We start from the raw sequence: 22649 nt of genomic DNA, 5'->3' as shown, positions 1-22649 counted from the left end.
GCCCTGCACCTGCCCCCCAATTAGCCCCGTTTGACAGGTGAGAAAGCCAAGGCTCAGCGAGGCGAAGTGACCTGCCCAAGTCCCACAGTGAGCGGTGCGGGTGGGGCATGGGCCCAGGCCATCTGGCTCCAGGGGCCACGCTCATAATCACGGCACCACGTCACTCTGAGCGGGAAGGGGCTCGGGTGAAGGAAACAGAGGCACCTCTGGGAATTCTTTCTTCTCCCCCACCCACCCCCGCTCAGGGCTGAAGGCTGACCATCCCCCCATGTAACAGAGCAGAGTTGGTGAATTAATGCCAGACTCCCTCAGCGGGGCCCAGGGGACCCATCTCAGTGCCACCAGGTGACCCGGGGCCTGGGCCCCAGGAGGTGCTCCGTGAGGGAAGGTCCTGGCAGAGGGGCCCCGCCGGGATGTCCTGCTTGGGCCCACGGCGCCCGGTCACCCCTCACCTTACTCTCAGCCTTGGTCGCTCCGTGGACAGCCCTCCTGTCCACTGGCCACGCTTTGTCTCTGTGTCCCTGTCGCCTGCTCGGCCGTCCCCTCTTCCTTGGCCTGGGCCTGCGGGCAGGGCTCACGTGGCAGGTACTTCCAGGGTGGGCTGTTGGGTACCCCCGAAGACTCTGGGGGGGGCCAGGGACATGACTTGCCCAAAGTTGGCCGACGGGAGCCTCGCTCGGCCGGCCCTGGGACCTGCTGGCTCACGCTCACCTCCCTCCTCCCGCAGACGAAGATGTGTGTGTGTTTAAGTGCTCGGTGTCCCGGGAGACGGAGTGCAGCCGCGTGGGCAAGCAGTCCTTCATCATCACCCTGGGCTGCAACAGCGTCCTCATCCAGTTCGCCACACCAAACGGTACGTGGCCCTTCCGTCCTGGCGGCGCTTGGCCAGAGAGCCTGAAGCCAGGCCGCTTAGGCTGCCAGCCACGGCCGGAGGTGGACCTCGAGGCCCGTCCCTCTGTCCCAGGAGGCCGTCACAAATGATTCCTGTGCGGAGATATGTCCGTGGGAGGAGTACGTTCTCGCCGCCTGGAACGCTTCGCCCCGGACCTTCCCTTGCCGAATCCTTTGGGTCCTTCTGGGCTCGGCTCATACATCCGTTCCTTCGAGAGGCCTGTCCTGGCCACCTGGCTGCACCACAGGCCTCATGGAGGAGCCCGTGGCGGGGAGGGGGGCGCGTGTCTGGGCCCTGGCCCTCCTAGCAGTGGAGGAGGGGGGCAAGACAGGATCCTGAGGCGCGCGGAGCTCTGTTCCGAGTGCACAGAGAAGCCACGGGAGGGTTCTGAGCAGACCCGTTTCGGGCTCCCAAGTGGACATAGGCGGTTCCTAAGGAGGGTTTGTCGAGCTCCAGGCCACTGCTGGTGGCTCGTGGGGGTCGGCAGTGGAGGTGGCGGGGCGCCTGGGGCTGGAGAGCTCATGAAGGTGCAGCAGCCCGGTCACCACCACCGATGTCCGGGAGCCCCCTCGGCTGTCCCGGTGCCCCCGGTGGGGGAGCAAGGTGACGGGCCACCTCCCCGCAGAGGCCGTCTTCCTCAGCTCCGTGTCCTTCCTTGCATAAACAACCCCAAGTCTGCCTTTAACACCCGCCCCGGGGGTGCGCATCACGAGCCGGTGTAAGTCCTGCCGGTCTGGTTCTACTCGATGAATATTTAGAGTTGACTTTTTTCCCCTTTAATTCTGTCAGTTTTTTTTTTAAATCGAGGTAAAGTACCCGTTGCAAAAATGTACCACTTTAACCCTTTCTGAGTGTAGAGCGCGGGGGCCTCCCGTGCACTCACGCTGTGGCGCAGTCATCCCCACTGTCCTCCTCCAAGATTTCTTCATCTTCCCAGACTGCTTGCCTTACAAATACTGTTCTCCTTTGAAAACACTGTGTTAAAATACACATAATAAACTTCACCCTCGTAACCATTTTTGAACGTACGGTTCCGGGGTATTAAATATCTTTACGTTGTTGTTCAGCCCCCACCCCACCCCGGTCCACCCCACACAGACCCCGGGTGGGCTCGCGATTATTTGGCTGGGACAGACCCGCGAGCCTTGACCTTGGCTCGGCCGGCGTGCGTCCTCCCAAGGCTTTGGCCCCACCGGCCGCGCGGAGCTCGCTCGCCCAGCGTGCAGGACACCAGCCTTCTTGTGCCGGCCACCAAGTGGCAGGTTTGGCTGCTCTTCCTCTTCGTCAGTTTCAGCACTGTGTTTGGGAAAAAGAAATCGCCAAGCACGAGTGCTCAAAGTAGAGGAGTCGGGCTGTGCACTTATAGACCGCTCCCCGAGATGCCCACGCGTGACCTGGCTTCCCCCTTCCAGATTTCTGTTCCTTCTATAACATCTTGAAAACCTGTCGGGGCCACACCCTGGAGCGGTCGGTGTTCAGCGAGCGCACAGAGGAGTCCTCTGCCGTGCAGTATTTCCAGGTGGGTACTTGCACGCACCCTCCCCCCCCGCCCCGGCCAGGCTGTCGCCACCGGGTGACCCCTGGGAGGCCACGCAGCACAGGGCGGGCCCACCTGGGTTCTTGTCCCGGCTCTGCCCCTTACTAGCCGCGTGACCTTGGGCAGGTGTCCTTCACTTGCTGGGCCTCAATTTCCTCATCTGTGAAATGGAGATACCAGGGCCTGCCTAGGAGGGTTGTTGGAAGAATGTGAGTGCAGGTGCAGCTCAGGCCCACGGGCGTCCTGAGTAACAACAGCACGGTTATACCGAACCTGTGCTGCAGGTCAGGCACTGGTCTAAGCGCTTTGACACGCACAGAGACACTTGATCCTCCCAACAGCCCTAGGAGGTAAGCACTATTATTGTCCCCATTTTACAGATGAGAAAACTGAGGCTCAGAGAGGTTAAGTGACTTGCTCCAAGTCACACAGCTATTATGCAACAGAGCCAAGATGGGAAGCCAGGTCTGCCTGATGCCAAAGCCTGTGCCCCGGCCCAGGTGCCACGCTGCCTCCCGCTCGCCCGTTGTCTTACAGAGAGACCCCGCAGCACCTCACCTGCCTGGCGCTCTGAGTTCTAGGGTTCTGTTTGATCGACAACTCTGCTTCGTTGGGGACCCTAAGATGGGGCAGGCGGCCCCCCCATCCCAGAACCCCTCCCGGGGCAAATTTTGACTTCTCCTGGGTGGCGTCCAGGTCCAGGCAGCATGCAGCTGCATACTTTGGCCATGGTGACGGTGGCGGTGGCCTTCCCGGGGGCCTTTCCTGGAGTGGTCGGCAGCTGCCAGCAGGGGCCCGGCTCAGCACAGGGGGTGCAGCCTCCCAAGGGAGGTTCGTGCCCCAGGTGGGCCCTCCTCTGTCGCAGGGCCAGCCGGGGCCTCGGCCGTCTGCGCCGCCACGTGCCCTGTGCCACTGGCCTGTCTCTGTTCCAGTTCTATGGCTACCTGTCCCAGCAGCAGAACATGATGCAGGACTACGTGCGGACGGGCACCTACCAGCGCGCCATCCTGCAGAACCACACAGACTTCAAGGACAAGGTGAGCGGGCCCGGCACCCGCCGGCTGGGCCCTGCCTCCCCCCCACCCCCCACGGCCCCTTCCCTGTAGCCCCGAGTTGCTGCGCTGTGTCCACGACTCCAGTTACGTTTTTCTTTGCTCGTTGATTTGATCTTTAAGTGTTTTCTTATTACGAAAGCAAACTCTGCTTTTTTATACTTGTCACGGGGAGGATGACAAGTACCCACCTGGAAATACTGCACGGCGAGGACTCCTCTGTGCACTCGCAGTGTGTGTAATGTAGGCACGGAAAAGCCTCTGTCAGTTACCTCCAAACCCACTGTCACCAGCAAGGGATTTTTCCCCAATTTTCCCCATGCGTCTATCAGTGTATGCATTTTAGAATTAGGTAACTAATTAAGTGGTTTACAAATAGGATCTTATTCTGTAGACTCTTCCTGCCAAATACTTTTCCCCATGAAATGCTATGTCTTGGACGTACTAGTAAGTTCTGTGGATACATTGTAATTTATCTAGGTATTTTCCTAGTTGCTTTAAAAATCTTTTTGTTATTACTAAGTAACATACACTCACGATTAAAAAGAAAGACGGGTGCCTGGCTGACTCAGTCAGTAGAGCATGTGACTCTCAATCTCAGGATCAGGAGTTCAAGCTCCACATTGGGCCTAGAGCTTACTTTAAAACAATAATAATAATAATAATAATAATAAAGAGCAGTCCAGAGTACGTATGATCAAAGGTGAAAGTTTATTCCCTTCCCTGCAGGGGGCCTGGGATTTATTTTCCCTTTTGAACCCAAATGGGAGAGTGTTTTTCTCCACATATCTTGGAGGGGCTCCACATGGTCCATGTGGATCTGCCTCCTCTGGGGCTCGAGCCCCCCAGCCCAGCAGCCTGCCCTTGGTCTTGGGCCCTGGTGTGAGCCGCGTTGCAATAGCACTGGGAATTGGGAAGCGCCTTTGGCAACATCCCTCCCAGCTCTCTCAGTGCAGAGACCCATTGCCTGGTTCCTCTAGAGCTCTGAGCAGCACGCCAGGCCCTCCCGCCCGCCTCCCGACAGTCCCAGCGCCCCGACTGGGCTCCCCCGCTGGGCTTGCTGCTGCCCCCAGAGCAGTTCTGTTCCAGAAAGCTCATGCACAGCACCGCCGGAGACGCTTACTTGATTCGGCCCCTGAGGAAGCAGTCAGTCCAGTCCAGGATTGGGGCAGCCTGCCACACGCAAGCCTAGACTCTTCTAAGGGTCCACATCATGGGGGCCAGAGGCCCTTGTGGGTGGTGGGCAGCTTCCCCGCAGCAGCCGAGCCACACATACAGCCTGGAGATCCTGCCACCGACCCCACAGCACCCCCTCCCTGGGCTCCTTGCCTCCCTGCTAGGGCTGCTGAGGCCCTGGAAGGACCCCTTTTAGCTTCTGCGGAGGATCACAGCCCGTGGCCCAGCGGGTCAGGAGATCTGCGCCTGGGCCCAAGTGGAGCTTTCCCCAGGAGCTCCTCTTAGGTGGCCAGGATGCCCTGTGGGGTCAGGGGTCAGCGGCCGCCCACTTCCTGCCCAGTGTGTAGGCCTGGCTCGTCAGCCCTGAGCCCTGGCAGTCATGCAGCAGGACTCAGAGGTGTCCTTGGCTCATTCCCAGAGAAGCTACAGGCGTGCTCCTGACCGCCTGGTGTCCGCCGTGCTGCGTAGACCGATCACAGCCCAAACCCTTCCTTTTTGAATCTGGCCTGAAAGTGTCGTGGTCTTAACAGCCTAGCGGTCTTCAGAAATCCCAGCCTGTCACCCTCGGATCTAAACTAGGGGCTCCCACGCGCTCCGGTTGGCTCTCAGAAACCAGCCTTGGGCCCAGTCAGCCTCGGTTGCAGGGAAGTGGGCTGCGCGGCCCAGAGCACACTCGGCAGGAGGCTCTGGCGGAGGGAGCGGCCCGGACAGGCTCATCCCTTACGATCACCATCACTTCACTAGTGCCTTGTTTTCACTGCCCCCTCCTACTCCAGATCGTTCTTGACGTCGGCTGCGGCTCTGGGATCCTCTCATTTTTTGCCGCCCAAGCTGGAGCGAGGAAGATCTACGCGGTGGAGGCCAGCACCATGGCCCAGCACGCAGAGGTCAGCAGCCCACAAGGACCCCAGCCTGTCCTCGTCCTCGAGCTCTGTGCCTTTTCCAGCCCAGGAAGCCAGCTCTGCTGGGGGACCTGACCCCCGGATCCAGGGGGCCCGGGCATGCTGCTTCTCTATTTTGGTCTCTTGTGTCCAGAACCTACTGATCGAGGGAGGGCTGGGCTGGACCTGAGGTGGTGTGTCCTCCACGATGGGGTCGGGGCCCGTCTGGTGTCTTCAGAGGCTGGACAGCCTCTTGTTTCAGGGAGTGGATTGTCCAGGCGAGTGGCTCCCCCCTGAGCCCCACCTCCTACGTTTGTGGAATGTGGGCAACAACAGGGTTTCATTTTCTTTTTCCCTTTTCCTGCACTGAAACCTTTATTCACAAGGTTCAGAACCTAAAAGCCGCAAAGGGTAAACTACAGATACTCCCCCTGCCCCCGCCCCCACCCTGGCTCCCAGCCGCCCAGCCCGCCGTGCAGGAGCCGGAGAGATCGTGTGGAAGCTCTCCTGGGCTGTCCCGGCCTCCGAGCGCCGGCCTATGTCTTCCTCTGACACAGCCCAGCACACACAGTGCTCTGCTCCCTGAATAGCCTGTCTGGGATGGTCTGTGTCCCCACAGAAAGAGCTTCCTCCCCCTCGCGAGTGGCTGCAGAGCATCCCTTTGCCCCAGGGTGGGGGGGCACCGTTGTTTGTTTAGATGCCATTAGGCAGCCCTCGACCTTTGGGCCACTTTGTGGTCTTTGCAGTACAAACACCTCCTGCGCCGAATCCCTGACACACGTGTTCCCTCTCCCCCGTGCAGTCGCGTCTGTAGGACACGTTCTTAGCACTGGAATCGCTGGGTTGGACGGTGCGTCCAAGTTTAGCTTTGGTGGCTGTAGCAAAGCCTGCTCGTCCTGTGTGTTCCCATCCGCTGTTGTCCTCGAAGGGTAGAGGTGACCTCAGGGGACCGGGGAGCTGCAGCAGGAAAGGCTCCGAGAGAGGGCTGGGGCTGCAGTGAGCTCGTGACAGGCCGTGGCTGATAATGGCCGTGGTTAGGATGCCAACTGGGGAGGCAGGGGATTGGCGGCCGTGCGTGGGTCGAAGCCGTCCCCTGAGAGGAGGGATCTGGTGATGACCCATGGTGTGGCTGGGTGCAGGGGTCCCCGTGACGCCTCTGGAACCCCCACCCGCCTGCAGGTCTTGGTGAAGAGTAACAATCTCACTGAGCGCATCGTCGTCATCCCCGGGAAGGTGGAGGAAGTCTCGCTCCCTGAGCAGGTGGACATCATCATCTCGGAGCCCATGGGCTACATGCTCTTCAATGAGCGCATGCTCGAGAGCTACCTCCATGCCAAGAAGTACCTGAGGCCCGGGGGTGAGTGTTCCTGCTGGTGCGGGCGGCGGCCATGTCGGGGTCCCATTGCAGAGCCACTGGCTGTTGCTGGGTCGGTACGATTGTGGTTCTGTTCCCTGCTGGCCTCTCTTGGCAGCCTGGGGGGCATCTAGGCCTTTACCCCCGAGCCCCACCCCACCCCAGCTGACTTCAAGAGTCCTGGGCCAGACATCACCGGCCCGGCCCGGCCCGAGTATGGGGGGGGGTTCCCCTCCGGTCCCCAGAGAGCCTCCAGGCTGCCTCTGCCATCTCGTGCCCTGGTGTTGCGGGGACAGTGGCTAGCCGGGGATGGCGGTTGTGGTCGGTGCAGAAGGTATTCTGTGGCGGGCGCCTTCCCGGGGAGTCTGCCTTCTGTCCTCATTCCTGGCATACAGACCTCATCCTAGCTTGACAGGCCCCCGGGTGGCGCCCCCGCCCCCCGTTCCCTAGCCGGGGGGACAGAGGAGTTCGTCTGTGTGTATGAGGGCGGGCTGGGGGGGGTTCTCGAGTATCAGGGAGCAGCGGTCTGTGTTGGGAAGCTGTGCCTTCTGTGGCCTCCTGTCTGTGTCTCTGTGCCTGCCCCTCCACGCACGTGGGTCATTGGCTGTTCAGAGCTACTTATCTGGGTCACTGGGGGTCTGTGCACAGGGGCCTGGAACATCTGCTGGTGTGTCCCATTTCTGGGCTTGGTTTGGGGTTTGCGTATGTGTCTCAAGTATTTCTGTACAAGCAAGGGGTTGTGTGTGTGTGTGCGCGTGCGCGCACAGGCGTGCACGTGGCCTAGGAGGACCCTGGCCAGGGCAGAACATATGAAGCTAGTGGGCTGGCAGGCCCCATGGGGACCAGGGGACGGGCGGTTCGGTGGGGAAGCACCCACTTTGGTCCTCTGGCCTCCCTGGATCTGGGCTGCAGGGACTGCAGGCAGGATGTGGCCTGCACTTTCCGCAGCTGTGGCCCATGTCACGGGTGTGAGCGCGGGAAGCCAGGCCACCTGGGGGGGTTGTCCCGGACCCGCTCTCCTCCCTTTCCATCCTGGAGGTAGGCTAAGCTGGCGGGGAGGGGGGCTCCTCCTTAGTGGACGTCAGCACCGAGGGGGGGCCGGCTCTGGTGGCAGCTGCACACCCACGCGGTTGTCAGGCAGCCTGCCCAAGATGAGGCTCGGGGCCAGCACTGCCCTCCTGCCCCCGGCCTGCGCACGCGTCTTCCTTCCATCTCCGGATGCCCTTTGCGGGATTGAAGAGTAGGCAGATTCCTGCCTCAGGGCCCCCCTCTCCTGCATAGAAGGAGGGAGGGAGGCCCACATCTGGAGACCAGGTGACCTGGGGCCCTGGACTTCCCGAGGTGGGTGGGGCCTCCTGAGCCCTGGCGCTCTCTGCCGCTGGCTCAGACCCGTCAGTCTATTCATTGAATCACGACGAGAGAGGATCCTGCCCTCCCGCCCCTTCCCATTTCAGGCCATGTGCCAGACCAGGGCAGCCCAGTGGCCCACCCTGTTTGCCAGAGCTTGGGATTCAGCTAACTCCCCTCCCCCGACCCAGCCTCTGGCCTCATCTGAGGCCCTGACAGTGTAGCCAAGGGCTCGCCTTTGCTCCGTCCAGAGAGCTTGGCTTCACTTTCCCTGGCTGCACATCTGTCCCTGGACAACAGCACCTGAGAGACACTGCCTGGCTGACTGAGCAAGGACCTGGGGCCTGGCTGCACCCCACGCACCACTTGCTTACCCCTGAGGCTTTGGCAGGTGCCTTCCCATGTCCCAGCCCCAGTAATGGAACAGAAGGACAGGCCTTCCTGCCTCCCTGGCTGGCTGTCCAAGTTTAATGAGTCAGTGCGTGTCAAGTGTTCATTTTGGCCGGTGGCAGAGAAGGTGCTCCATACCTGTGTTGCACGAATGCACAAATGAATGAAAGAGAGGCTGGGAAGTCCCAGGCTTGGGGGTCCTGGGGCCATTTGGAAACTCTGCCAGGCCCTTTGGGATGTTCCACCCTGACGCCAGCACCCCTCCCTGCCCCCCGCTCCCAGGAAACATGTTCCCCACCATTGGTGACGTCCATCTTGCACCCTTCACGGATGAACAGCTCTACATGGAGCAGTTCACCAAGGCCAACTTCTGGTGAGTGTGACCTGGGTGTCCTGCCTTCTCAGGGACAGCCCGCTTCTCTTTTTCTCCTCATCCTCAGTAGGACCTGAAAGACTTGGGCTGGATGAGGGCCAGCTGGGAGAAAAGGCAGCCTGCTCCACCTGTCTCTCCTGCTGCTGGTGACCTTGCTGTGGGGGATGGGGGCTTTCTGCAGGTACCAGCCATCCTTCCATGGAGTGGACCTGTCAGCCCTCCGAGGTGCTGCAGTGGACGAGTATTTCCGGCAGCCTGTGGTGGTGAGTGGGGCACCCAAGGCACTATTGCAGTTAGTACTGGGCATGGCCCTCCTCCGGGGTGACAAGAGGGGGGACATGGTCTTTCGTGTCAGGCCTTGTGCAAACTGTGCAGCCCTAGGAAAGCCACTGTCCCCACTGAGTTCTTGCTTTGGCTGCTAAACAGAACTCTTATATAGGGATGTTGGGAATAAAGTGGCAATGCATGTAGAGTGCTTTAATACATAGTAAGCATGCAGTACATGCAACTGCTATTAGATTGATCCTTGGTGAACTGATTTTGATTGATTTTGAGATTTTTGAACTGATACCCATGGTTCAAAAATAAAAAAAAATGTAAAACTGAAAAGCCTATAGGCAAACAGTATTTTCTGTATATCTTTTCAGAAGTTTTATACCTAAATGTGCATATACAAGTACACACACACACACACACACAAATATATCCATATGTATATAACCTTTTTTCCTCTCAAAATACAGCATAATCAACATATTCTTTTTCTTTCTATGATCAGAGAACATACACTGTATGATTTCAGTCCTTGGAGATTTGTTGACAGTTGCTTTATGCCCACTTAAGTGATCTCTTTTGGTTAACGTTCTGTGTGTACTTGAGAAAAACGTATATTTATCACTTGTTGAGTACAATGTTATAGTGTCAGGTCATGTTAGTTAATCATGTCAGTCAAATCTTGTCTATCTCCTCATGTTTTGGGTGGTGGTGGTGGGGAGGTTCTGCTTTTTCCTATCACTGATTGTAGATTTCCCATTCCTGAGTTTTTGCCTTATATATTTTGGTGCTGTGTTATTAGGTGCATACAGGTTTAGGATTATTGTTTCTTCCTCTTGGATTGATCCTTTTGTCATTACAAAAAGTGTTCTCAAGTAGTACTAGTTGCCCTAAAGTCATTCTCCCCTCCCCCCCCGCCACTTTTTTTTTTTTTTTTTCCTGCTAGTAGTTCAGGTACTCTGGCTTTCTTTTGGTTAATCTTTGTACAATATATGTTTTTCCATCTTTCTACTTTCAACCTTTCTGTGTCCTTATTACTTAAGGTTTGTTTCATGTAAGTAGCATATATTTGGGATTTGTTCTTTAACCAGAGTGACATTTTTTGGTCTTTTAATTACAACATTGAGACCATTTTACATTTGATGTAATTACTGGTCTTTATGGGTAAAGTTTGTCATCTTTTTTTTAAAAATTTATTCTGAATGTTGTTTCTTTTGAATTGTTTTGTTGTCTTTTGTTTTGTTAAGGTATATTGTTTTCCCCCACTTGATGTTTTTCACTAGTTTTGGGGAGACTCTTGGGCACTGTCTCTTTAAACACTACCTCTGCCCCATTCTCTTTCTCCTCCTAGGACCTTTTGTCTTAGATGATTCTTACACTCTTTTCTGCATTTTCCATCCTTTTGTCTCTAATTGCTTCATTTTCATATTTCCTACTGATCCATCTTCCAGTTCGTCTTCTCTTTGCTGTTTAAGCTGGTTTTCTAATTCTTAATTTCAGTTCTAGGATCTCATTTTGCTTATTTCTTATTTCAGTTCTCTGAAATTCTTCATTTTTTCTACCTTTTTTTTTTTCTCATACATACTGTAAGTTTCTGGTCACTTTTAGCATGTAGGTAAGTGTTAAGTGTATTTCTATTTTTTATTTACTCTCTTAGTTTTTGGTTCTCATCCTTTGGTTCTGTCTGTTAGTATACCTGGTTATTGGATGCCAGAATGAAATATGGATTTTCCTCTCAAGGATTTGCTTTTCTTCAGGCAATTAGCCATATAGATAGATCACCTTGGTCCTATCAGGCATTTGACATATTTAGAGGCTGCTTTTCAGACTTGATTTTGCTGGGCTATTTCTTGGCTTCCCTGTAAGGCAGTGGTTTTTAAGCATTTTGGTCTCAGGTGATCTGTTTACATTCTTAAAAATGGAGAAAGAGCTTTTGTTAGTGTTTTAGCTATTGATATACTGTCAGTAACTCTTGGTATTAAAAATTAAGCCCTCAGTCAGTTGAGCATCCGACTCTTGATCTCACCTAAGGTCTTGATCTCAGGATCGTGAGTTCAAGCCCTGCATTGGGCTCCATGTTGGGTGTGGAGCCTACTTAAAAAAAAAAATTAAGCCCAAGAAATTAAAAAATATTTATTTTAAAATAACAAGCCCATTAAATATTAACATAAGTAGTATTTTTAAGAAAAAAGCGATTTTCCAAAACTTTTCAGTGAGAACAGTTGGCATTTTTTTTAAAAGATTTTCATTTATTTATTTGAGAGAGACAGAGATAGCAAGGAGAGCATGAGCAGGGAGGAGAGGGAGAAGCAGACCCCCCACTGAGCAGGGAGCCCAATGTGGGGCTTGATCCCAGAATGGAGGGATCATGGCCTGAGCTGAAGGCAGATGCTTAACCGGCTGAGCCACCCAGGTGCCCCACAGTTGGCATTTTTAATTTGCAAATCTCTTTAATGTCTGGCTTAATAGAAGACAGTTGGATTCTGCTTCTGTGTTCAATAGGTTGTGCAATCACAGGTGAGTGAGCCAAAGAAAAAGGCAGAAAACATCTTAGTATTATATGAAAATAGTTTTGACCTTGAGAGTACTCTGAAAGGGACATTTTGGGAACTGCTGCTTTAGGTCCTAGCCTTCAGTGGTCTCAGTGCAAGCCTGGTGGGTGCTTCACGGGGCTCCTCTCCTAGCCTCCCAGCACCAATGCCCAGCTGAACCTTTCCTTGGTTTTTCAGTGTCTTATAAGTGGCTTTCTGCTTGATTCCTTTGCTTCTCAGCCCCACCTCACATGCAGCTCAGGAATTGGTGCATGCCACAGAGTGAAATTGCATGCAGAACATCCACTTCATGTTTCTCTATTTTCCTTTTGTTTTGTTTCTTGATCTCTTTTTTTTTTTATAAACACTTTTTTTTTTTTTAAAGATTTTATTTATTTATTCACAAGAGACAGAGACAGAGAGAGAGAGAGAAGCAGAGGGAGAAACGCTCCCAAGGAGCAGGGAGCCCGATGTGGGACTCGATCCCAGGACCCTGGGATCATGACCTGAGCCGAAGGCAGATGCTTAACCATCTGAGCCACCCAGGCGCCCTGTTTCTTGATCTCTTGAATCCTAGCTGCCTTGGTGACCTGAGCCCCCATTTTGCTTTCCCCATCCAGGGAGGCCGCCAGAAGGTCCTGCCCCAAGGGGAAAGGCAGAGGCGAAAAAACATCTCTCTAGAATCTTGGCTCCCAAAGCTGAGGCTGCTCTTATTACTCTCCAGTACTTTCAAACTAGGCTTTTTTTTTCCTTTGTATTTTATTCGGCTCATGCAGTTCTTCACAGAGTGTTAGTCTGATATAAAGCCTCCGTCATAGCTGGGTGTGGACGTCAGCACACAGTTCTCCAACTTGCTTTTTAACTTGTTTACATCTCAGAGATCCTTCCCCCCTCTTCGTTCTTTCTCAGTCTTTTACGGATGGGACATTGGTGGTTTAATTACAGGGTTTCCAGAGTATGTCTAATTAACGGGTGTGAGCTTGTATACGTGCACATATATGTACAGGTTAAACTCCCAGGAGAGGAACTGCCACGTCTCTAATGCTATGAATGATTGAGAGCCGTCACCGAATTGGCCTCCATGGTGGCGAACCACTTCGTCCTCCCCCCAGCATGTCTGAGAATGGCAAACTGGTTTTAGCCAAATGGCCTCATAGCCATGGCCAGACAGGAGAGAAGAGCTCTCCCCTTCCTAGCTGGCCTCTGTGCCTGAAGCCAAGTCACACTGTGGTCTCTCCCAGGACACATTTGACATCCGGATCCTGATGGCCAAGTCTGTCAAGTACACAGTGAACTTCTTAGAAGCCAAAGAAGGAGATTTGCACAGGTACCAGCACCCATGCCCCTCCTGCTAAGCCTGGCTCCTGCTGGGGTCTGGGGCCAGCACAGACTCCCCCAGGCCTTCTGCCCCAAGGCGGGCAGGCAGGGGCCCCGGGACACTGCACCCAGCCACCCCTCTTCTCCCCTGGCAGTCCCTGTTTGGCTTCCCCAGCAATCACTGCCCTTTGCCTTCCAGGATAGAAATCCCATTCAAATTCCACATGCTGCATTCCGGGCTAGTTCACGGTCTGGCTTTCTGGTTTGATGTCGCCTTCATCGGCTCCATGTGAGTGCAACAGTGCAAAGCATGCTGTGTGCTCCTCCCTGCCCCGGTCTCAGGGGCTTCCCTGCAGTTGTGACCCCCAGGCCTGGCTGGGGGCTGGCAGGACAGGACAGGACTCCTCTAGGCTCCCTGTCCCCCCTCCAAAAGCAGTGAGAGCTCCCCCTTTGAGCCAGAGACTGTTGTGGGAGGGGGTGTCTATTCTGTTCTCAGTGACAGTCCCTCATGGGACCTGGTCTCTGTCTCTCGGCACAGAGGTCAAGTGAGTGGGCCCCTCACGGCTGTGGATCTGTGTGTATGTGCATGCGCGCGCGTGCACATGCGTGTGCCTGGGACGCCTGGGCAGCCAGCCTGTCTCAGCTCCAGGGCCCCAGGGGACCCATCAGAGATGGCTGGGGAGAGCTCAAGGTGCACAGGGTGGTGGCTGCAGCCTGATCAAACGTGTGCCTGTCCTTGCTTGGCAGAATGACAGTGTGGCTATCCACAGCCCCGACAGAGCCCCTGACCCACTGGTACCAGGTCCGCTGCCTGTTCCAGTCACCACTGTTCGCCAAGGCCGGGGACACGCTCTCAGGGACATGTCTGCTTATTGCCAACAAAAGGTGTGAGCTGCCACCTGGGGCTGGGGGAGGCAGGGGTCTGTCTCCGCAGCCAGCTCATGGCCGTCCTCCCCTCCCCTCTCTGCAGACAGAGCTATGACATCAGTATTGTGGCCCAGGTAGACCAGACGGGCTCTAAATCCAGTAACCTCCTGGATCTGAAAAACCCCTTCTTCAGGTATTATGAGCCCGCAGCCTGAAGTGGGGGGGGGGGGGGGTGCCCCTCCTGACCCGCAGCCTCTCAGCCCTGCCCACTGGTCGGTCGGTCTGTGCTGCAGATACACAGGCACGACGCCGTCGCCCCCGCCCGGCTCCCACTACACGTCCCCGTCGGAGAACATGTGGAACACGGGCAGCACCTACAACCTCAGCAGTGGGATGGCTGTGGCCGGTGAGTGGCCCCCGTGTGGCTGGGGCCAGGGCGCTCCCGGGGGGCCCCCCGCCGGGGCTCTTGTGCCCCGGAGGACGCGGTCTCCCACGCCCTGACCTGGCCCCCTCTGCACACAGGGATGCCGACCGCCTACGACCTGAGCAGTGTTATCGCCGGCGGCTCCAGCGTGGGCCACAACAACCTGATTCCTTTAGGTGAGCGTCCCCTGCGGTCCGGGAGGGGCGCGTGGGCGGCCACGGCTCTCCAGGGCTTGGGCTTTCTGTGCCGCGGTCTCCTCTTGCGGGGCCCCCAGCGGAGGCCCTGCCGCTCCTGTCTGTCTCACTGTGCAGCCGCTGCGCCCACCCTCCCCACCCCCGGGGCGAGCGCCTGGGCCGGGCTGGGGGCGGTGACGCGTCTCCCTTCCTTCCTCCCTCCCTCTTGCTGCGCAGCCAACACGGGGATTGTCAATCACACCCACTCCCGGATGGGCTCCATAATGAGCACGGGGATTGTCCAAGGTAATGGTGGGCCGTGGGAGCGGGGGCCCGCGGCCGTGAGTGTGCGGACCCCCGGGCCGCCCGCCCGCCCGCCCGCCCGCCCTCTCGCCTGCTCGCTCGCGCTCTCTGCCTCTGCCGCGGGTCTGGGCGGGCGGGGGGCGCAGGGCCGGCCCCTCAGTGCCCGTGCCATCCCCCCTCCCCCCACAGGGTCGTCGGGCGCCCAGGGCAGCGGTGGCGGCGGCTCCAGCGCCCACTACGCAGTCAACAGCCAGTTCACCATGGGCGGCCCCGCCATCTCCATGGCCTCCCCCATGTCCATCCCGACCAACACCATGCACTATGGGAGCTAGGCCCCTCTGGCGCGCAACAGACTGACAGCACCAGGAAACCAAATGAAGACCCTGCCCACCCCCCACCCCCGCCTGGGCGGCTTTCCCCCCTGGGCCGGAGAAGCCCAAACACCCGGTCACGGCCCTCTTTGCTATGGGAACTTGGACACTTTTTTACACAACGTTGCCGCCGCCGCCCCCACTCCACCGCCCACCCGCATCTTGGCCCTGAGCGTGTGTCGCTGCCAGATTTTACACAAGATCCTGTCGTGGGAGCCGTTTTCCCCTCCTGCCCTCCCCCTGACCTGGGTTTGACATCTTCTGTAACAGGCGTGTCCAGGCCTGACAGCTGCAGGCCCGGCGGGGAGGGGCGGGTGGGGGGAGTAGCTACCACCCACCTGGTCCCTTGGCGCCTGCCCCCCTCCCCCGCCTGTCTCCAGTGGGGAAGGCAGGCCTGACTGGGCGGGGCCTTCCCTTCAACTACCAGGCCTTGGTCACAATGGGCGTGACATGCTGCTTTTTTTAATTTTATTTTTTTACGAGAAGAACCAGTGTCAATCCACAGACCCTCTGAGAAAACCAGGCCGGCCGGGCCGAGCCAGCAGCCCCTCTCCCCCCACTCAGAGGCTCAGTGGTGAGGGGCAGCCCTGCCGAGTCTTCAGGACAGGGGTGGGGCCAGGCCTCTGGAGACCCGAGGCCCCCTCCCACCAAAGGGTTCACCTCACACTTGAATGTACAACCCACCCCGGCTGTCGGGAAGGCCCTCCGTCCTCGGCCCCTGCCTCTTGCTGCTGTCCTGTCCCTGAGCCCCTGCAGGTCCCCTCCCCCACCCCTGCCAAGAGTTAGAACAGGTGGCCCCACGGGCCCCAGGCCTGGAGGGAAGGGGCACTGTCAGCCGCTTGGGGCAGACATGAGAAACCTCAAGGATCCATCGTGGAAGGCGTCCTTTCTCCTTGTAGCTCACATTAGGCCTGTGTGTTTCCCTCAACATTTGTAGACGCTCCAGTCCCTGTTACTATGATGGCATTTGGTCCCTCCCCAGCCTGGGAAGGGGCCTTGCAGGGACCTCCGCCCCCCCCCAAAACAAATAAACAAGGAAATGTATGTTTCAGCAGAGGCAATGTTCTTCTACTTCTCCCCCTGCCCCCCATTTTCTAACACCTCCGAACACGGATGTGGTGGAGCTCAAGCTAGGCCCCGGGACCTGCTCCGTGGGCACCCAGGAGGAGCAGGCCCAGTTGAGGCTGGGGTGACCCCCTCTGCTCTCCCGACCGTCCCATCAGGGAAAGCAGAAGGCCTGGCAGGGAGCCGGGGGGGGGGGGGGGCGACAGCCACCGCGGAGGCTCCCTGCTCAGCTGCCCCTTTCCCACCTTTATATAAATTCTCGGAATCATCTTTGCATAGAAAATAAAAGTGTTTGCTTTGTAAGAAAAGTCTGGAAAGTAGCAGAGTGGTCTCGAGGTGTCAAGGGAGCCTTCAGTCATCGTCCGAGGGGCAGGGCAGGCCGAGGTGTCCCCTCATGGTGGGCCTGAAAGAGAGAGACTCCTGGGAGCGGCCCTGTGGCTCCTCGCCTCGGGGGGGAAAGGCAGGAGCAGCCCCTCACCTGCGGGCTCGGGCCTTCTAGGTTGCCTTGGCCCTTGGGGTGGGCGGCGGCAGCAGCTTTGGGGGCAGAGACGAGGCCTGGAGCGGAGGCGCCAGGTGCTCCAGAGGCAGCGGCCGGAAGAAGTAGAACTGAACCAAAGCCCTTGGGGTCAGTGTTGGTGGGGGTCAGTGACCCCCCCCAACCCCGAGGCCCAGCCCTGACCGCTGGTACCTTGCAGCCCACTGCCAGGAGGGCGTGGAGTAGCACGACAGTCGAGAGCAGCACCGCGGCCACCAACCTGGTGTCCTCTCGGACGACCGGCCAGAGGGTGAACACCAGGGAAGCAGCCGACAGGGCCAGGGCCAGGGCCCCAAAGAGCCACTGCAGCCACGGGACGGGGATGAGCCACAGGACCTGGGGGCGACACGGGCAGCTGGCTCCCAGGCCCTCCGCGCGGCACCTGTCGCCCCCCCGCCCCGCCCCCGCCCGGGGCCACACTCACCACGGTGGGGATGAAGACGAAGAGGGAGTAGCCATAGACGCACACGGTCTCCAGGAAGGTGTAAGGCCCCAGGCGCTCCCGGACCCCCTTCCGCCACCGCAGGAAGCCCCACAGCGCCAGCGGCACCAGCCAAACGTAGCAGTAGATGGTGACGCCGGCCACGGTCACTGTGGGGCGGGGGGCGAGGCGGGCCGTCACCCCCGGGGCTCCGCGGCACTCCCAGCTCGGGCAGGGCCGGGGCCTTGCCCACTTCACTTACCCTTGTGGAACTGGGGGCTGTAGTGGATGGAGGGGTCTCTCCTCTGGGCCAGCACCAGGGTCAGGTTGCCAGTGACGGCCAAGACGAAAGCCAGCGTGGCACAGATCCAGAAGGGGCCTGCAGGCAGGGCGTGGTGAGGAACCCAGGGCTCCCAGGACAGATGACCTGTCCCATCCCAACCGTGCTGGGCCCCGAGCCTCTTTCTAAGCTCCAAGCTACCTCCACCCCCCACCTTACCCTTCCCCACATCGCCAGTGATGACCTGGGGTGGCTGAATCCAGCGCTGGCTCTCAGTCCCTCAGCCTTCCTGACCTTTCGATAGCCTTTGCTGTAGCTGATCGCTCTCTCCGGGAAACACTCCCCCTATGCTTTCTAGGACTTCATGCTCCTAGCTTCTGCCACGTCACCTCCCTGGCAATTCCTCAAGCTCTGTTACTCCCTGACTCTTTAATGAGGAGGCTGTAGGGCACAATCCTTAGCTATCCTCTTCATCTGTTCAGCCCCCACGATCTTGTCCAGCACCAGGACTTTATGTCACCTCTAGCCTGATGTCTCCCAAGTATCTCAAATCCGGTCTGTGCCCTGAACCACAAGCTTATAGTCAACATTTCCACGTGCACAGCTAGGCCTCTCCAACTCCACCCTCATGCTCTCCCCTCAAACCCGCCCAGCCTTTTCCAGTCAATAAATGACAGTTCCATCCTTCTCGCGGTCCCCATGAAAACCCCGGAGCCACCCTCGCCTCTCTCCTCCCACCCCACCTCTGACGGGTCAGCTCCACCTCTGAGACCTAGTCCACAGTCCAACCGCTGCTCCCCACCTGGGGCTGGGCCCCACCCCCCCACACCTGCCAGAGGAAGCCTCAGAGCCCTTAACTAAGAGTCCTTCTCACTGAGGCCTACAAGGCCGGCGCAGTCTCTCCTGTCACCTCTGTGACCTCGTGCAGCTCACTACTCCAATGACAATACTGCCCCACCACTGGACCTGTGCCCCCTTCTGGAATGTTCTTCCCCTAGGTCTCCTCACCGCCATCCACACCACCAAAAGGCCTGTTCTCTCATCCTCACGGGGACCTTCCCTGTCCAACCCATGCAAAGTGGCAACTCACATCCTCTAAGCTGTTTGCTTTTCTTCTGAGCCCTGTGGCCCTCAGCAGCCCTTTATGTAGCTGTCTCCCCAGACAGAATGTGCATTTCCCGCTCTCTGGGAGTGCCCCTGCTTTCTTCTCAGCTGGAATCCACAGACCGGCACTGGGTCCACATGTGCTAAGTGAATTCTTGAGCTGAATGCACACCACCACTCACCATACAGGTCCGGCCGATTCCGCAGATGGTGCCGCACAAAGTTGTGGCCAGGCCGGGGCAGCAGTGAGCCTCGGATTCGGTCCAGGACCTGGAGACAAGGTGGGGCCCAGAAGGGAAGCCTGCACGGGGCCCCTTAGCCCCCACAGAGGAAAGGGCCAACCTCCTGCCCTGCCCTTAGAGGCTTCTTCCTTGCTGACCTCCCATCTCCTCTGCCTACAAGGGCTCAGATGTTCCCTCTAGGTTCTTGATGGGCTGGAGCCCCTTCCCCTGGCCAGTCTCAATACCCCAGTGTGCTGCCATTCTGAAGGACTCTTTCGGGCCGGTCATCTTTCTCTTTGCTTCTCCCTTCTCTTGGCTTGGCTGCCCTGAACAGCCTGTCATGCTGTGACATGTCTGGACTATGAGGTGGGGGACAGGCAAGTCCTTGGCATCCTCCTGCCTACATCTCTCTCCACTATGTCCCGTTCTGCACCCCAGGTTTATTATTTCCCTCCCTGGCCTGGCGCCTCTGCTCCACAGTCCTTGTACCACATCCGCTAATTCCACTCATTCCTCTCCGGCTCTAAACCCGTCTATGGCTTCCCAGCACCCTCAGGATAAAACCCAAACTCCTTAGCACAGCACACGAGGCCTTTGTGGTCTGGCTTCTGCCCGCCTGTCCCCCGCCTCACCCTCTCCAACCAGATCAAATGACAGGTAGTTCCTGTGACAGTTCTCAGCCCTCCGCATCTGCTGTTCCCTGTGCCTGTAACACGTGCTTCCCTTCACTCTGCCCAGCTGAGGCTTCCCTCTCCTTTCCATCTCGGCACACTCCTCACCTCCTCCAGGAGGCCCTTCTCTCACCTGCCTGAGCACGTGTGTCTGTGTTCCCACGAGCCCCGGTCACGCCACAGTCCTGACTGCGCACCACAGTTAGTCTGACCAGCCTGCGTGGGAACTCGTGTCCCCCCGGGTATCACTAGCACTCCAGTGCCCAGGAAGGGCTCAGTGATAGTGGCTGGAGCCCCGTGTGACTGCAAACCCTTTCCCACCAGCTTCCCGGGCCTGACCTGGGATGTGTCCACGTCAAAGAAACTCTGATAGTAGCCAAAGGTCCAGAATCCCGGCTGCTGCTTCTCCTCCTGCAGAAGCTGCACAACATGGGCTTTCGGTGGCTGCCCTTACAGCCTGGGCAGAGGGTGGGCGCAGGGCTGGGGGCAGGCAGGGCCACCGCGGACTCACCGCTGTCCTGTCACTCTCCTCGGCCTCCTCCTCAGCCCCATAGCTGCCACCCGAGTCCACCACCACTGCCACGTGCCCTTGCGGGGTCAGCTGATCGCTTCCACTGGCCGTGGCCGCATCTGGGGTCTCGGCCAGCAGATTAGAAGCTTCCTCGAACTCTATCGAGAAGGAATATGGGACACACGCATGTTTGGGCAGTCAGGACAATGTGGTTTCACCCACGCCTCATGTGGGGGCCAAGACTCCAACTGGGGCCACTGAAGGGCCCAGCTTCCTAAATTCTGAGCAGCTGGAAGGTGTGCTCCCCCACTCCTTGCAAGGGCCTGCGATTTAAGGCTGGTTCTGGGAGGGGGTCAGGTCTGGGACAGAGGCTCTACTCGGAGATAGGAGCTCAGGCTGGGCGCGGGGTTCGAGTCCGAGGCGGCTACCGTGCCTGGGTCGGGGTTAGTGCTCATAGCTGACCGGGATTCAGGCTGGCGGTCAGCAGGAACCTGGGCGGGAGGTTCCGCCCGGCGGAGGCAGGAGGAGCTCGGGCCGCGTCGCCGCCGCACTCACCGTGGAAGGCCAGCTCGTCGGCCGCCGCCATGGTCGCTCAGGGGCGTCACCGCATCCCGCTCTGAGGACAGAGGCCAATGACGCCCGCCCCCAACCCTACTCGGTGCCCCTCCCGAGGCCTCTCCCTCAGCCCCGAGCCCCGCCTGGCTTTCTTCCCGAGCTGAATGCACACCACCGGCACCGAGCCGGGGGTGAGCTCGCCGCCCCCGCCCCGGCCCCAGCCCCACAGATGCACCCCGCCCCCCCTCACCTGAGGCTCCTCAGCCGGCGTGGCCCAGGGCCTCTGCGCCTGCGCGGCCCGCCTCCCCGCCACAGCCGACCCCGCTCAGAACGGACAGCAACATCCGGCACCGGTCCGTTTTCGATCCTCTTCCGATGGGAAGCCACTTCCGGCCCTGTTGCCGCTTGCGCATGAAGGCCCCGGGCCTTTTTCTTCGCATACCCGGCGTTTCTCTTCGGAAGAGGGACGCCAAGCCGGAAGAGAATGGCGACGGCCGCTCTGAAGAGATTTTGGTCCCGAAACCGTGAGGAGCCTGGTGTCCCAGCGGCCGCGAAGCCGGGCGTGTGGACGCGGTTGGGTGAGTAGCGGCGGGAGGGGGCGGGGGGTGGCCGCAGCGGCCTGCTCTCACCTGTTCGTTCTGCTTCTCTCCCTCAGCTTCCTGGGCCCGCGTGCTGCTCCGCGACTACGCCGAGGCCTGCGGGGACGCGGCGGCGGCGGCGCGGGCGCGGCCCTGGCGGGCGGCCGTGTACGCGGGGCTGCTGGGCGGCGCGGCGGCCTGCTGCGCGCTGGCGCCGAGCGAGGCGGCCTTCGAGGAGGCGCTGCTCGACGCGTCGGGAGCCCTCCTGCTGCTGGCCCCGGCCACGCGCAGCCGCGCCTCCGAGGACTACGTGCAGCGGCTGCTGTGGCTGCGGGGGCGCGGCCGCCTCCGCCACGCGAACCTGGGCCTCTGCGCGCTCGTGTACGAGGCGCCCGTCGACGCCGAGGCCAGCCTCTACCAGGCCCGCTGCCGCTACCTGCAGCCCCGCTGGGTCGACTTCCCGGGCCGGGTCCTGGACGTGGGCTTCGTGGGCCGCTGGTGGGTGCTGGCGGCCCGGATGCGCGACTGCGACATCAACGACGAGGAGTTCCAACACCTGCCGGCCCATCTGCGCGTCGTCGGGCCGCATCAGCTGCTTTCCGAGACCAACGAGCGGCTCTTTGATGAGAAGTACAAGCCTGTCGTGCTCACGGACGATCAGGTGGACCAGGCGCTGTGGGAGGAGCAGGTCTTGCAGAAGGAGAAGAAGGACAAACTCGCCCTGAGCGAGGCCGACTCCCTGGTGCGGTCGGAAGTCCCCAGATGAGACCCAGGCCTGGGTCGGGATCGGGCCCCGAGCCCAGGCGGACCGCCTGCCCGGGAGGGCGCAGCGGGTGTGAGCGAGCCTCAGGTGCAGAGTGACTTAAATAAATTATGTGCAGAGTGTTCTTTCCCTGGGTTTTCACAGCCTTTTCGGCCACTCTCCCTCTCCGCTCGTTCCTTGTTAGCTGCAGCCAATTCAGAATTAGCTTGGTCTAGGTCTAGGTTTAGGTCTTGGTTCCTCTAGGAGCTGGGGGGAGCAAAAGCGACAAGACCACGTAATGTTTATCACTGCCAGAGTGAGTAATGAGCCTCACATAACATACACACGTAAGCCTTTTTCTTTGAGCCTCGTAGTCTTTAGACGAAGGTTAATCACGCTTGTCAGGTGACTCCAAAGCTCTCCTAAGACCATTCAGATACTCATTTTAAATTTGGAGCTGAAAAGTTTATCCTCTTTCATTTCCATGAGTAGCATTTTTAGTTATTTTGAAATAAAGGTAAAAAATAGTTCCAGGGGTACCTGGGTGGCTTAGTCGGTGAGGCGTCTGCCTTCTGCTCAGGTCATGATCCCAGGGTCTTCGGATGGAGCCCTGCATCCGGCTCCCTGCTCTGTGGGGGTCTGCTTCTCCCTCTGCCCCTGCTCCTGTGCCCTCTCTCTCACCCTCTCAAATAAATGAACAGAATC

The 22649-nt window shown here is 58.4% G+C and overlaps 3 protein-coding genes across 9 annotated transcripts in view; 2 read left to right on the top strand and 1 right to left on the bottom strand.

Moving 5' to 3' along the window:
- CARM1 (coactivator associated arginine methyltransferase 1) overlaps positions 1 to 16312 on the top strand; it is a 40514-nt gene extending 24202 nt beyond the window's left edge. For 2 of the 6 annotated variants that reach the window (XM_045862999.3, XM_064570948.1), the window contains exons 2-16: positions 728 to 853; positions 2305 to 2411; positions 3362 to 3466; positions 5434 to 5544; positions 6718 to 6895; positions 8912 to 9002; positions 9184 to 9265; positions 13048 to 13133; positions 13323 to 13412; positions 13871 to 14008; positions 14094 to 14183; positions 14284 to 14396; positions 14513 to 14590; positions 14825 to 14893; positions 15080 to 16312. In XM_045862999.3, the coding sequence (XP_045718955.1) occupies positions 728 to 853; positions 2305 to 2411; positions 3362 to 3466; positions 5434 to 5544; positions 6718 to 6895; positions 8912 to 9002; positions 9184 to 9265; positions 13048 to 13133; positions 13323 to 13412; positions 13871 to 14008; positions 14094 to 14183; positions 14284 to 14396; positions 14513 to 14590; positions 14825 to 14893; positions 15080 to 15222 (1607 nt within the window). In that variant the 3' untranslated portion in view covers positions 15223 to 16312. Of the gene's footprint in view, positions 1 to 727; positions 854 to 2304; positions 2412 to 3361; positions 3467 to 5433; positions 5545 to 6717; positions 6896 to 8911; positions 9003 to 9183; positions 9266 to 13047; positions 13134 to 13322; positions 13413 to 13870; positions 14009 to 14093; positions 14184 to 14283; positions 14397 to 14512; positions 14591 to 14824 lie in introns of all 6 variants that reach the window. The other 4 variants (XM_045863000.3, XM_045862998.3, XM_064570946.1 and 1 more) reach the window with 3 other exon arrangements.
- A 284-nt stretch (positions 16313 to 16596) lies between these two features.
- On the bottom strand, positions 16597 to 21017 carry YIPF2 (Yip1 domain family member 2). Of its 2 annotated transcripts, XM_045863001.3 has the most exons (10): positions 20875 to 21017; positions 20625 to 20685; positions 20070 to 20227; positions 19898 to 19978; positions 18849 to 18936; positions 17545 to 17661; positions 17286 to 17452; positions 17015 to 17197; positions 16805 to 16932; positions 16597 to 16729 (listed from the first exon to the last, which is right to left on the bottom strand). In XM_045863001.3, exons 2-9 carry the CDS (start codon positions 20653 to 20655, stop codon positions 16822 to 16824), a joined length of 936 nt encoding a protein of 311 aa, XP_045718957.1. In that variant the 5' UTR covers positions 20656 to 20685; positions 20875 to 21017; the 3' UTR covers positions 16597 to 16729; positions 16805 to 16821. The 2 variants fall into 2 exon arrangements, with proteins under 2 accessions (XP_045718957.1, XP_064427043.1); XM_064570973.1 differs by lacking the exon at positions 20875 to 21017 and having other exon boundaries at positions 20625 to 20793.
- A 54-nt stretch (positions 21018 to 21071) lies between these two features.
- Positions 21072 to 22089, top strand: TIMM29 (translocase of inner mitochondrial membrane 29). The gene is made up of 2 exons (XM_045863003.3): positions 21072 to 21202; positions 21280 to 22089. The coding sequence occupies exons 1-2, from the start codon at positions 21109 to 21111 to the stop codon at positions 21966 to 21968; spliced, it is 783 nt and encodes a 260-aa protein (XP_045718959.1). The 5' UTR covers positions 21072 to 21108; the 3' UTR covers positions 21969 to 22089.
- Positions 22090 to 22649: the final 560 nt, after the last annotated feature.

The sequence above is a fragment of the Mirounga angustirostris genome, unplaced genomic scaffold, assembly GCF_029215605.1.
Source record: "Mirounga angustirostris isolate CCGP_5_RB_7025 unplaced genomic scaffold, mMirAng1.0.hap1 SCAF_1, whole genome shotgun sequence".
NCBI classification, from domain to species: Eukaryota; Metazoa; Chordata; class Mammalia; order Carnivora; family Phocidae; genus Mirounga; species Mirounga angustirostris.
This window is presented reverse-complemented; position numbering and strand designations above follow the sequence as displayed.